Source organism: Rutilus rutilus (genome assembly GCF_951802725.1).
Source record: "Rutilus rutilus genome assembly, chromosome: 11".
NCBI classification, from domain to species: domain Eukaryota; kingdom Metazoa; phylum Chordata; class Actinopteri; order Cypriniformes; family Leuciscidae; genus Rutilus; species Rutilus rutilus.
In genome coordinates, this window is record NC_140216.1 from 2,300,132 (window position 1) to 2,314,454 (window position 14,323).

A 14,323-nucleotide genomic window follows, 5' to 3' on the forward strand; every position below is an offset into this window, starting at 1 on the left:
GGCTCAAACATGTGCTGAAGGAGTAGATGGACGGGTAAAAACACATTTCTCCTGAGGAGGAGGACACACTGCTCCCTCCACCTTCACTCCCAGAGTCCCAGCAAGCTTCCTCCTCATCCTCATCCTCCTCCTCTTCTTCTGTGGCTTTCACACACTCCTGCTTCAGTTCCTGAATGCCATCATGGAGATCCATCAGCTGACGGATCAGAGCTTGGTCCTGAGAGCGCATCTCCATCTATAAAGATGAGGAAAGTACTTGTTTTTATGCTTTATTCATTTATTTTTTAGATGTGTGCATCAATAAGCATTTGTATGAGCAACTAGGCTATATATGTGACATTTATGATTCTGTATACCCTAGAATAAATTATAAAATGCCATTTTAAGTGATTATTTTTTACACATAACTGAACTTAACTGTAAACATGAACCCGATTTTACCTTATTAAAAATTAGTGCTGGGCACTAATGTATATACACTATGTATACATTTAAGAAAGATGTGTTATTTATATATAAAAATATATATTTATATAAATTAATATAATAATATGAATTATATATAAATGTATATACATGCAAATATTTCTTAAATATATACATGCATATGTGTGTATTTATACAACATAATTATACACAGTACACACATATATATGTGTAAACAAACTATTAAACATATAAATATAATCTAAATATTTTATTAGTGTAAGTGCAGTGAAGCTGATCCAGTCATTGACTTGAATATAGTTAATTTAGGTAATATCAGGGTGTGAATTATAGAGGGGTTTGGGGGGGATCTGGGTGCCCTTAAAGTTATTAAGGGAGTTAAAACAGAAGGATGGGGGTGTTTTATGTACAAAAGTAGGCTATTGCCAGGTTTCACAGACCAGGCTTAAACTAGTCCCGTTTAAAGTGCATGTTTGAGCTGTTTTAACTGAACGCAACTTGCATAAAGTATCTTATATCTTAAAATATGTCAGTGTCTCAAAATGCACACCAGTAGTACATATATAAAAGCTGTTTAAATGTCATAATTTAATTAAGGCCTAATCCTGGTTTAATCTAAGCCCTGTCTGTGAACTCAGGCCTGAATATTTCAACAGCATTTTAAAAAATCGTGGGCGATATCTAAAAAAAAATATTCATTTGAGTCTATTTAAAATGATTTTTAGCCAAGAGATTTTGATGATTTATGATTTGGATATGCAAAGGTTGTATTGACATTAAAATATTACAGTTCCAACATTATTCACATATTCATACCATCCAACCTCAGGTCAAGGTGTTTCTGTGCTGATTCGGTTCTTATCCTCGCATTGATTCAACAGCAGGAGCTGAAAGTGTTTTAGACGGTCAATGTCTTTTTCAGATGCAAATGTCTTTTCCCTCTTCCTTCTCTTTTTATTGGCAGTTTAATCGGATGCTTTGAGAGGAAATAATATCCTGCATTCCAGCACATTTAATGAGCCTGTTTCTGAAACGACAAAACTAGAAGTTTTCCCTCCACAAACTGCATTAATGAATATACTGGCAGACTGATAATGGATCCTTGCTCGGAAAGATTTAATCAGAGAAAACGAAGGAGAAAAGCACGTGAACTTTGTTGGGAGGTGAAACCTTCCACTGAACTGGTCATGTGAGAATAAACAGTGTGTTTGTGTGTGTGTGTGTGAATGTGTCTTGTGTTTTTCCCGTCATTCATTGAAGTGCATTTAATTGGACCCAAACTGCTTTCCTAAAATGTCTCCCATAAATGCCTGACCCCCCCCCCCCCCCCCATAAATGCCTGACACCCCCCCCCCCCCCCCCACACACACACACACACACAATTATACTAAAACCACCAGTAGGTGGCAGCAAATCATTGTCTTAATGAGTAAATGAATCATTTAGTCATTCTTTCAAAACGTCTGATTCACTACGGCACAAAGCAGAAGCGAGTGAGTGAGTCATTGAGTCACGATTCATTAGAACGATTCATTCAAAAATGCGATTCATTCAGTAACGAAACTGAAACTGTTGCTCAGAGACGCTCAGTGGCTCTACTGTTTTGAATTATTTTTGTTGGCAAAATAGAGGAAAAATAGACAATATAGTGTCTAAAATGTAAGTCACATTAACTTATTGATTATTGGATTGTTGTAGCCTATAATCCACATTTGCAAACATGCTGAAACTTGGGAAAACAGCACTTTTGCTCTTGTGATATTGCTTTAAATATTAAAAACAAAAACTTATAGCGAGACTTTCGCACCATATCTTGGTTTTTGGAAGTATTTTTTATTAATGTTGGTGGCATTTTTGCAATGTAAATCCTGGTATCAAATGTTTCACTACAGATCGTTTAGTGAAAAAGCAGAATATATAAACTGGAATATCAATAGGAGTTGACTGTCGAAATGTTCAACTCCATTATTCATTTTTAAACGACCATATATCAATTCTTATCAAAAAGCAACGAGTTCAGTGACATTTAGTCAGTCATATAAATATGGAAAACAACTGAAATGTCAGGGATCTGTGTATTGCAACAAGAAGAAACATCATTCATGATTTAGTTTAAATCACAGAAGTGCAGAAGTGACGAACACAGACCGATGAGACACAAAACGAGCTCCAGTTAGAGGCTTTCTGCTGTCTTTTGTGTGACGTTGCCATGACGATCACGAGGCTGTAAATGCCAAGCAATATATCAGAGATTCACAGCATGAATGTTAATGACGAAAGTGCTGTGTGTGTTTGAAACTACATGACCTACAACAATACACACAAAACAGCTGCACAAACACACACACTAACACTTAAACAACAGGGAGAAAGAACAATTATAAGACTGTTCAAAAGTTTGGGGTCAGAAAGATTTTGTAATGTTTTTGTCTCTTCTGCTCAGGCTGCATTTATTTGAACAAAAAAATACAGTAATATTGTTAAGTATTTTTACAATTTTAAATAACTGTTTTCTATATGAATATATAGTAAAATGTAATTTATTCCTGTGATCAAAGCTGAATTTTCAGCATCATTACTCAAGTCTTCAGTGTCACATGATCCTTCAGAAATCACTCCAATATGATGATTTGATGCTCAAGAAACATTTATGATTATTATCAATGTTGAAATATGTTAAGGATTCTTTCGTTTTTTTGTAACATTATGCATATCGTTACTGTCACTATATATATACTAGATATAGATATAGGCTACACAGTATTAATTATTAATTAATTAATATATATATAGGCTATATATATATATATCAACTATTAATGTTATATATATATATAAATGCTAATAATATGCTACATATGGATGTAAACAGTATATTTTTCGTATATATAATTTTATTTTGTCATTATGAAATTATATGATAATTATAATAATCAAAATATATAAAAGAGATTGAAAATAATTAGTTTGAAGTTTTAAGAATTTATCAATAATGATTGGTGTGAAAATCTTATGGATTATTCTTCATATGATAAAGGTTAAAATCTAAATAAACTCTATTGCCAAAATATGACAAACTTGGAAAACTTGTACCAGAAAAACAAATGGATATTTTCCTAAAGTCCCCCGGCCCCTGGGATCCCCTCGCAGGAGGCAACATTTTCATCCTCATATTCTGTCCAGATGACTGATAATATAGTACAATGTTTTAATAAAACCCTACCAGCTCTTTCCTCAGCCAGGCCAGTGCGGTCTCGATGTCCCGGTCTCCATCCGTACGCTTCAGCTCCAGAGACGAGGAATGATCCCGGCACATCCCTGAGGCTTTACACTCATCAAAAGAAGTTTCCTTACAGGAGAAATCTCTCAGTCTGGTGAGAACCACTTCCATTGTTCCTAGAACGAGGAGCGGCGCCGGAGAGCGTTTTGTTCTTCTTGTCAGCTGTAGATACAGCTCTGTCACTGAAACACAACTCTGTGTCTCTCTGTCCACTACTGGGGAGCTTGTACTGGGATGGACACTTTAAACACCCCCCCACACCTCCTCCTCCTCTTCCTCCTCCTCCTCTTCCTCTTTCTCCTCCTCCTCCTCTTCCTCCTTCTCTTCCTTCTCTTCCTCCTCCTCCTCCTCCTCTTCCTCCTCCTCTTCTTCCTCCTCCTCTTCCTCCTCCTCCTCACACCCTTCCAGCCATAAACACATGCATACTGTCATTTTCAATGTTCGTAACTCACAAGTAACTTGAGGTAGTTACGTAATCAGATTACGTTTTCAAGTAACTAGTAAATTAAAGGGATACTCCACTTTTTTTGGAAATAGGCTCATTTTACAACTCCCCCAGAGTTAAACAGGTGAGTTTTACCGTTTTCGAATCCATTCAGCCGAACTCCGGGTCTGGCGGTACCACTTTTAGCATAGCTTAGCATAGATCATTGAATCGGACAAGACCATTAGCATCTCTCTCAAAAAAATTACCAAAAAATGACCGTAATGATATGACGCAGCGCCTGAAAATAGTCCCCAGCTCTGTAACTTCCAACGTGACCGGGACTAAGTTTGTCTAACCTATTAGACCTATTTTCAGGCGCTGCGTCATATCATTACGCCTGCTGGACTCATGGTACGGCAGCAAAGTTTCTTGATTTTTACGCAGGAATGAGAGTATAGTTCCTAGCCATATCAGCCTAGAAAATCGCAACTTTTCATTTTCCGTCTGTCTTAGTACACGATGTAACTACAGAAGAGTCAAGTTTTAAATAGGAAAAATATCGAAACTCTTTGATCATTTTTTTGAGAGAGATGCTAATGGTCTTGTCCGATTCAATGATCTATGCTAAGCTATGCTAAAAGTGGTACCGCCAGACCCGGAGATCGGCTGAATGGATTAGAAAACGGTAAAACTCAACTGTTTAACTCTGGGGGAGTTGTAAAATGAGCCTATTTCCCAAAAAAAGTGGAGTATCCCTTTAACGCATTACTTTTTCAATTTACAGCAAACTATCTAAGTTACTTTTTCAAATAAGTAACGCTAGTTTCTTTTTCACATTTATAGACTTACATGTTGAGAGAAATAAAGTTAGGTGGTTTTGTGTGTAAATATAATGGTTATTTTAGTTCTAGACTAAATGTGAAGATGCATTTACTCATCTCACAGTATTCCTCAAAATGAATAAAAACAGTAAAATGCAACCTCAGAATTTTACGCAAAACTTTTAAATTCAAAAATATACTTTATGTATTTAAAATGTCTTTGCTGCTGACCTTCAATTATCTAATTCATCCATACTAATAAGCAAAAATTACTTTAGATTAGATTTAGAAATAAGAGTGTTGAACTTTCAATTGTTCTTGAATCCAAAATAGCAGCACATCTGAAAGGTTTGTTTGAGCGGCGCGCTCTGCTGTACAGGAGTAAATATGCATTATTATTTCACTTTTGGTGTGAAAGGGCCTTCAAATTTGCCAAAAATATAACTTTTTTTGTTGTTATTAAAAAACAAACAAGCAAGCCCAGCCCAGGGGCCTCATTTATAACCGTTGCGTACGCACAAAACAGGCCCTGAAAGAGGCGTAAAGAGGCCACTTACGACGCGACGCATAAGTTGTGATTTATAAAAACAAACTTGACGGGAAAATTTGCGCACCTGCACGCAAACTCTGACCCATGTGTACGAACGTTTTGGAGATGAAGCAGTTTGGCGACACCGATGGTGAGCTGGAGTTAAATGTATTTTTGGTCACTTAGACAGAAAATCTAAAGACATATACAGAAAGATAATACAAAATATAATTTCACTCACCAAGCTTATCACTTGAAGCAAATATCCATCCCTTCTTAAATGTCCGCGCCACCGAGCGCGTTGGGCCGTTTAGTGAAACTGACGCAAATAACAGTTTAAATAAATAAAATAATGATTTAAACTATGTTTTACTTCTGATATAAACATTTAGATTAAATATGCCATTCAAATGAATGGAGTTTAACACTTAAACATGAAATCATTACTGAGAAGTTACAAAAAAATTTTTATATTCAATCAATAGAAATATTTGTTGTGGATGCGATGTTTTTGAACACTTTTCCTGTGGCGTGCTGTGTTTTAATGTTTACTTTTAACCACAGAGATAATTGCTTATCATGATAATACCAGATTGTCTGAGAAAATAGTTTCGTGCAAATAATGCCCAAGGCCTATCTGTTTCCATTAAAAATATAAATCAATTAAAAATACAATTCGGCCAGTGGAAAAAATTGAGAAAAACTTTCTCTGAAATGTTTTTTACACTATTTGATTTATGTATTCAAAAACAAGGCAAGATACAGGCAACTACTTGATTTTTATTAATGTAATGTGTCTTGTACCGTTAAATCACGTGGATGAATAATTATATGCAAATGATATGCAGATGAGGATCTGCATAGTAAAACTAGGCGTTGTAAGCTCCATATATGGTTATTTCGGGGTGGAGACGCATGTGCGCACAATCTTCCGCTGACTGGGATTTATAAAGTGAATTCTGTGCAGGTTCTGGCGTACGAACGGTTTTATAAGTCTGAATATTTTTTTGCGTACGCCATTTTTGGCTTTCGGGCGCACGTACACTTTTAGTAAGGTTCCTACGCACAGTTTTATAAATGAGACCCCAGGTGAGAAAAAGTAACGCAAAAGTAATGTAACGCATTACTTCTCATATAAAGTAATAAGTAACGCAGCATTGTGCACTATTTTGAAAAGTAACTTTCCCCAACATTGCTCATTTTGCATGCAGCGTAAGTCTGTTTATGTGAAGGGAATGACGTCAGCCTCAACTGAGCTTTGTAAATGTTTAATGCACTTGAATAGGTGAACATTGCCAAGGCTTTGTGGGAAACACTAGTGAAGACAGCTGGAGTCTGTGAGTGTCCTTGGCAGAATACCAGCTAAACCAGGGCTTTCAAACGTTTAGATGGCACAAATAAGGTTTCATTAGTCAACATTAAAGTCCCCCTGTGGTGAAAATACAGCTTTTAATGTTGTTTACATGTCTATGTGGTGTTTTTAAACCATGTGTAAATTCATAAGTCGACACCATTGCTGAGTATTTTCTCCTTAAAGGGATTCTCCACTTTTTTTGGAAATAGGCTAATTTTACAACTCCCCCAGAGTTAAACAGTTGAGTTTACCGGTTTCGAATCCATTCAGCCGAACTCTGGGTCTGGGGGTCCCACTTTTAGCATAGCTTAGCATAATGAATTGAACCGGACAAGACCATTAGCATCTCTCTCAAAAAAATGAACAAAGAGTTTCGATATTTTTCCTATTTAAAACTTGACTCTTCTGTAGTTACATCGTGTACTGAGACCGACGGAAAATGAAAAGTTGCGATTTTCTAGGCTGATATGGCTAGGAACTATACTCTCATTCCTGCGTAATAATCAAGAAACTTTGCTGCAGTACCATGGGTGAAGCAGGCGTAATGATATGACGCAGCACATGGCGCCTGATAATAGGCTACTGAGCTGGGGACTATTATCAGGTGCTGCGTCATATCATTACGCCTGCTTCACCCATGGTACTGCAGCAAAGTTTCTTGATTAATTGACTCAAACATGGGTTGCAACAACCCAGAACTAAATTAGGTTTTTCCCTAGACTTTTCTCCGGACCGCAGTTTGAAAACGGACCAGTTTATTTGTTTCAGAACCGAATAGATCACAAATGACATTTGCCTTTGATTTGATCCCATGCAGACATTAGTGTGTGTTCTGAGCTCAGTGACGAACACGAGCGGCATGCTGGCCTGTCCTCTCTGTGTTTCCCAAGCAACCTGAACAAACAAGCAATACATCCCAACTCAGAGCAAAAATAGCCGAGACACAATGGAGGCTATATTTAAACCCAATAGATCAAGTCTCTGACGTTACAGACATTCAAAGAGACAGAATGGGACCGAGTTCTCTTTCAGAACCTCCGCCATGACGCATCACACACTAAACTCTTATCATGATGTCCTGCAAGATGTTGAGCCAATGTGATCAAATTACTAATTTTTTAGGGATTTTCCAAGCGAAAACATTGGAATGTAATATTAATCTATTAATAAATATTAATTTATGTGAACAAACCTTACAAATATCACACTTATTGGGCAAAAAAAGTCAGCCTGATTGGCTCTTCGAGGCTGTGCCTCCCTCTTGTGGTAAAAAGATATAACCTCAAATTCTCACCATTAAATGCAACTTGATTTATTATTATTATAAAATAATAGTATTAAAACATTATCACTTTAAATTGATATTATTCATTTATTAATAAGCATTTCCAATAATATTTAACATGATATATATGAGGAATGTATATATATATATATTCCCATTTCTAATTATTAATTCAGTAAGCCAACTACACTTCAAATAATTAATTATAATTATATATATATGTATTATATATATTAGTGCCGTCAAATTGATTAATCACATCTAACATAAAAGTTTGTGTATGTGTGTTTATATTATATTTATATATATGTGCATGTATATATATACACACACATATAATATACAGTACATATAAATATAATATAAACGCACACATATTACATAAACAAAAACTTTTATGTTAGATTCGATTAATCAATTTGACAGCACTATAAAATATTTATAACTATAATATAACATTATAACTTCAATCTCCACAAAAATCAGGGTTGTTTAATTGAAAAAAATTGACTAAATTAGACAAAAATAAGTCGTTTGCTGGTAAATATATACCTCAAATATATACCTCAACCGTTATCTAAAATTAGAACTATTACATCATCATTAAAACATTAATTCATTAATTTGATATTATTTGAAAACACACACACACACATAGTCTACAACACAATCAGTTATTAATATTTCATTGCTTCTCTCGTTTCTGCATGCGTTCATTTCTTTGTATGACAAAAATGGCCAAAAATGATGTCATCACAAATAAAACAATTGACTCCAGCTACGCAATATGCTTACAGAATCTTTAACAAATTTTGAATAATATACTACCACTATTATATATATATATATATATATAAAAACATGTCAAATAAAAATAATAGTAAATAAGTAAATATATATGTGTGTGTATATATATATTTGTGTGTGTGTGTATATATGTATATATTATTATTTTTTATTAATTTTTTTTACCTTTATTTAACCAGGAAAATCTCTCTGAGATTAAAAATCTCTTTCACAGGAGTATATATACATATACACACACACACACACACACACACACACACACACACACACACACACACACACACACATCTTAATTATAAGTTAAACATCCACAAAAACAGGCCAGGTTTTACAGAGAAACACTAGTTTATTAGACACATGTGGCACACATGCACGGTCTGGGAAAAGTCAGTCTTTACAATAAAAGAGCGGAGAGAAACGACCACACTCTTGCACAAGCTCTGCTGGACTCTAAGCATCAGCGGGATCGGATCCGACTGCTTTCTCTCCTCCGACAGGCCGTCGCTTCTTCTTTCTGATCCGCTTCTTTTTCTCTCCGTCCGTCTTCTTGAGCTGCGGAGGCATGGGCTTCTTCTTCTTCTTCAGGCAGCTGAGTGGGTTGGGATTGCTGGATTTCCTCTTGCGTTTTTTGCCTCTCTTGTCCTCGCCGTCTTTCCCAAGGCCTTCCTTTTCTTTCAGACTCCGGATGCTCGCGATCGGGTTCACGATCTCCCCCAGCTGAACGGCTTCGACGTGCTTCAGCGTTCGTTCAGACGGCTTGTCCAACACCATTGTGTTGAGGATAATGTAGAGCAGAGGAACCCCAGGGATCTTCTTCAGCGCCTTCGTCAACTCCTGATCCTGGTAATAAGAATCACTGTGTGTTATTATTCCTTAATTCTACAAAACCACAGGACTTGGTTCCAGTTGTTGAGTCCTTACCTGAGTTGCGATGAAGTAGTGGTGTGGATTTGTCTCTCCAAGCATTGACAGCAAACACTCAGATGCAGGAACCGGATCTTTCGTGTGTTTGCATCTCCTGATCTGAAATCTCTGTAAGATGAGTTTCGCTCCATAAAGCTCTTTTGGAAGGGTTTCAAGTTCCTTCAGTGCGCAGCTGCAAAACAACAGCACAAACCTGTTACATCATCTCACACACACACACACACACACACACACGTGCATCATTACTAGAAATAAGATCGACTTACTTTGTGGTGCAGAGCTGAACTTCTCCCATCAGATACTTTGGCAATTGCTCTTTGATTTGAATCTTATTCTTTAACGCCGCATGACAAAACGTCCCGTCAATTATTATTTGGAAAGGTTCCCTAAAGCTAAAGTTGTACTTGTAAAAACTGATGGTTTTCTTCGCGTGCTTCTGACGCTTTATCTTCATGCTGAATTATTTACACATAAAGCGCAGACAGTTTGAACGAATAGATTATCCTGACAGGGCAGAAGAAGAATAACAATCAATCCGAATTGGTGAGGATTAACACCCTTGATTTATGTCAATATGTCAACGAAACTCACGCCAATCTCAAACATTTCTAGCATGGTACCAGCGTAGTTACAGAAAACGTGTACCGGGTGGAAAACCGCAAGCTGCTATAATTGATATACCGCGTTAATACTAACAAATCCTCATATGAATATGGTAATAATAACTACAAATAATATACAAGTTTAATTAATTATGATTAGATGGCGACTTTCAGAACTGTATTAGTTAACTCACTCTAGGAACAGTGCGCAATAGTTATTGTTTCTCCGACCACTATTACAGCTGTACCTTCTAGCGAGCGCGAATCGATTCTTTCGAACAGTTCATTTCATTGAAAGGAACCGTTCAAAACCACCGTAATGTGGAATACGTAGTCACATATTGCTCTTTATTACGGGATTTCGATTAATAAGGCTGTTTATTGTAATTTTATGGATTTCAGTTAAGTTTTTTTTTTAAATCATGTTTTAAAAAAGACTTTTTACGTTATTAAAAGTAATTTAGAACATAAAATAGAATGTGAATATATAATAAACAATATTATATTTGCATCGCTCAGCTGAACATGTTTTTGCACGTTTTCATAAAATGTTTTTTAAATGAATTAATTGCTTTAGTCCCGTTTTTTTCAACCCACTCATCGAAAAAGATCCGATTCCAGTAAATGATTCTTTTATCGCTCTCAGGTTCACCGGAAGCCACTGGTTTAACGGTCCTGTATCCCAGCGCTCGTGAAGATGGCATCCCGTAAAGAATCCCCGTCTGGAAAAACACTGGATTCTCCCGTCAAACAAATCCAGATCGAAGGGCTGGTGAGATCCCGTTTAACAGACTCAGTGTAGCTGAGTTTACACAGAGTGTGTGTGTTTAAATGTCTCTGTGAACAGAAGCTTCTGGTTAGTTCACCTGCAGGTCACTTTGCAGAATGATGTCATGATGATATTCCAAACAGATTAATAATAACAACGATGAGTAATAATAACAACAATTGTAATAATAATAATTTTTCAAATTTGGACACAAATACACATTTAAATAGTAGAAAATAGAGAAATGTATTTGTTTAATTTTATCAATGACCATAGAAAATAAATATTTTGATGCACATATGATCAAAAACGCTTGAATATGTTGTATATTGCTGCCCATTTAGGGGTTTACCTGTACATAACCCATTTAATTCCAGTTACTGACTTAATTCCAGTGAATTTCCATTTATATATATATATATGGTGCCGGTCCAAAAGTTTGGAAACATTACTATTTTTAATGTTTCTGAAAGAAGACAAATTCAAATAATGTTTTTCTGTTTTAATATACTTTAAAATGTAATTTATTCCTGTGATCAAAGCTGAATTTTCAGCATCATTACTCCAGTCTTCAGTGTCACATGATCCTTCAGAAATCATTCTAATGTGGTGATTTATTATCAATATTGAAACAGTTGTGCTGCTTAATATTTTTTTTATAACCTGTGATACTTTTTTCAGAACTCGTTGTTGAATAAAAATGTAAAAAGGAACAGCATTTTTAGCTTTGATCACAGGAATAAATTACATTTTAAAGTATATTAAAATAGAAAACCATCATTTTAAGTTGTAATATTATTTCACAATATTACTGTTTCTTTCTGTTTTTTTGAGCAAATAATTGCAGGCTTGATGAGCATAAGAAACTTCTTTCAAAAACATTAAAAAGAGTAATGTTTCTTTTGACCGGTACTGTATATATATATATATATATATATATATATATATATATATAATACAGTTTTTTTATTTATATATTTGCATATGAAAATATCATGAAAAAGTTGCAAACACATACTTTTAATTACTTTTTAGGACAGTCATGCAGTTTGTTTCGTTGTCCTGTACAACCTTATCTGGGAAACACCTGGGATTAAATGAGTTAATGTATGTTAACAACTAAAGCAGAAATTAGTCATCAAAAAGCATGTCTATTTAATTGAAATCATGAAACTTATACAATTATTAAACTTATTCAACATTTAAAAGTTTTTTTTTTCCCACACAAATTCGAATATATCAAATGAAGACATAAAACATTAACTTAATTTCTTTTGATCATATGAAATTAAACAAACTTTTTGTCAAACAACGAGCTGCACAATGAGCTTTACTGTTCAAATTAAAACATGGAAGACATTTTTTGATTATTCCTTAAAAAATAAAGTTTTGATGATAAATGATTTGTATTAGTGTTAGTATTATTATTACATGGAGACGTATCTAAATTCTACTGTATTACGGTAATATATTTCTGTCAAGTTAAACCGAACTTTTATTTTGACGGGTTGCCGTGGAGACCTTTGAGTTTCTGTGTGTTTGACATGACGATAGTTTCTCTCAAATGAAGCGATTAAATGCTCTTGAAGTGACTTTCAAAGCGGGTCTAGAGTCTGGAGATGAAGTTCATGCATTATTTTGTGTCGTCATATAGGCAAAAAACAACCCGTGCGAGCGTCACACACTTTAGTGTGTGTGTGGTAAATGAAACCGCGCGTCGTCTGACGACCATTCATTCACACAGAACATGCAGGATTCGTATTTAAATAGTCTTTTTGCGGTGTAATATTCACACACACACACACACACACACACACACACACACACACACACACTAGTCTATATCGCGGTTTATATCTGGGTCTTCATATTTGTAGTATTTTTGTATTATTTGTAGTAAATATTTGTTCATATTTTATAATGGTAGGGGAAACACTGCATTGTTTATGTTCTGCACGCATTTGTTGAACCCATCCAGTCCAGTACAGGTTTGAGGATTATGTAGATTGAGAAGTTGAATGGATATTATGTTAGATTGTAAATGACTGAATGGTGACGTACACATTTCTCCACCGATTGTTGCTCAACGATTACACCCTTGTCATCAAATATGTATATATTTCAATGTGTTTCGTCAGTTTTTCGTTGTGTTTTGGGGTGTTTGGAGATGTGCTTATAAAGACATGATCGCCGTCTGAGAGATCCTGGTTTTTATAATTATTAAGTAACTGCATTGTCTTGTTATAAACCCTAATTTAGAAGATCATCACTCAATTAATGTTTTTGCTGTGTTTTTGTAGTTCATTCGTTTGTACGGCCACAATAAATCCACTGAACCGAATTCAATCCAGTGAAGCTTCTCTTCTTTCTGAGTGCTAAATGTTGTGAATGCTCAGAAACTCTATGCTTGTTTTTAGCATATGCTTTGTTTCTTGAAAACCGTCGCACTTTGTGTTCCTCTCTTTTAGTTTTTGAGCCGCAGAAGAAAAGCTGTTCCCTGATTGCATTGATTCTCCACTCGCTTCACTGAAGCTCGGCTCCCGGTTTGCTGTAGTTGGAGCTGTTTGAATGGTTGTTTTGTGCCTGAGGGTTTTCCAGCTCATTCTCTGCGGCGTCTCGATGCTCAGCGTTCAGGCGCTTGACGGTTCATGGGCCCTTTTGCACGTTCTGATGTTTCTGAGGAAACATTTGGGCTTCCTGAAGGTTTTTTGTTTTCTCACGATTTCACTGAATACGGTTTTTCATGAGTTGGTTTTGTTTTAGTTTTTTTTGCCCCGTAGTTGCAAACTTCATTATTGTGTTTCCAGCTCAGTGCTGCAGATATGTGTACAGATATGGATGATGGTTCAGAATAACAAAACTCTCAACATTGTGAAATATATTATTCAAATTTCAAAGAACTAGGGCTGTGAAACGATTAATCTTGATTAATCGCATGCAAAATAAAAGTTTATGTTTACATAATATATATGTGTGTACTGTGCATAATTATTTTGTATATATAAATATACACACATGCATATATTTAAGAAATAGTTGCTTATAAATACTGTGTGTATATATATATATATATATATA

The 14,323-nt window shown here is 35.4% G+C and overlaps 3 protein-coding genes across 4 annotated transcripts in view; 1 reads left to right on the forward strand and 2 right to left on the reverse strand.

Annotated features, from left to right (window-relative positions):
• Positions 1-3,932, reverse strand: part of LOC311299663 (uncharacterized protein) — a 4,094-nt gene extending 162 nt beyond the window's left edge. Inside the window, exons 1-2 of the mRNA XM_084423405.1 lie at positions 3,671-3,932; positions 1-235 (exon numbers count right to left, since the gene is read on the reverse strand). The exon at positions 1-235 is cut by the window's left edge and continues 162 nt beyond it. Of these exons, the coding sequence (XP_084279531.1) occupies positions 1-235; positions 3,671-3,838 (403 nt within the window). The 5' untranslated portion in view covers positions 3,839-3,932. The remainder of the gene's footprint in view (positions 236-3,670) is intronic.
• Positions 3,758-14,323, forward strand: part of eif3hb (eukaryotic translation initiation factor 3, subunit H, b) — a 76,930-nt gene continuing 66,364 nt past the window's right edge. The window contains exons 1-2 of one of the 2 annotated variants that reach the window (XM_084423402.1): positions 3,758-3,821; positions 11,123-11,248. In XM_084423402.1, coding sequence (XP_084279528.1) covers positions 11,174-11,248 — 75 coding nt within the window. In that variant the 5' untranslated portion in view covers positions 3,758-3,821; positions 11,123-11,173. Of the gene's footprint in view, positions 3,822-10,100; positions 10,418-11,122; positions 11,249-14,323 lie in introns of those variants that run through there. The other variant, XM_084423401.1, reaches the window with a different exon arrangement.
• utp23 (UTP23 small subunit processome component) lies at positions 9,124-10,328 on the reverse strand (the record flags this gene model as incomplete). Its single annotated transcript, XM_084423404.1, has 3 exons — positions 9,124-9,790; positions 9,872-10,046; positions 10,141-10,328. The coding sequence occupies 3 exons, from the start codon at positions 10,326-10,328 to the stop codon at positions 9,401-9,403; spliced, it is 753 nt and encodes a 250-aa protein (XP_084279530.1). The 3' UTR covers positions 9,124-9,400.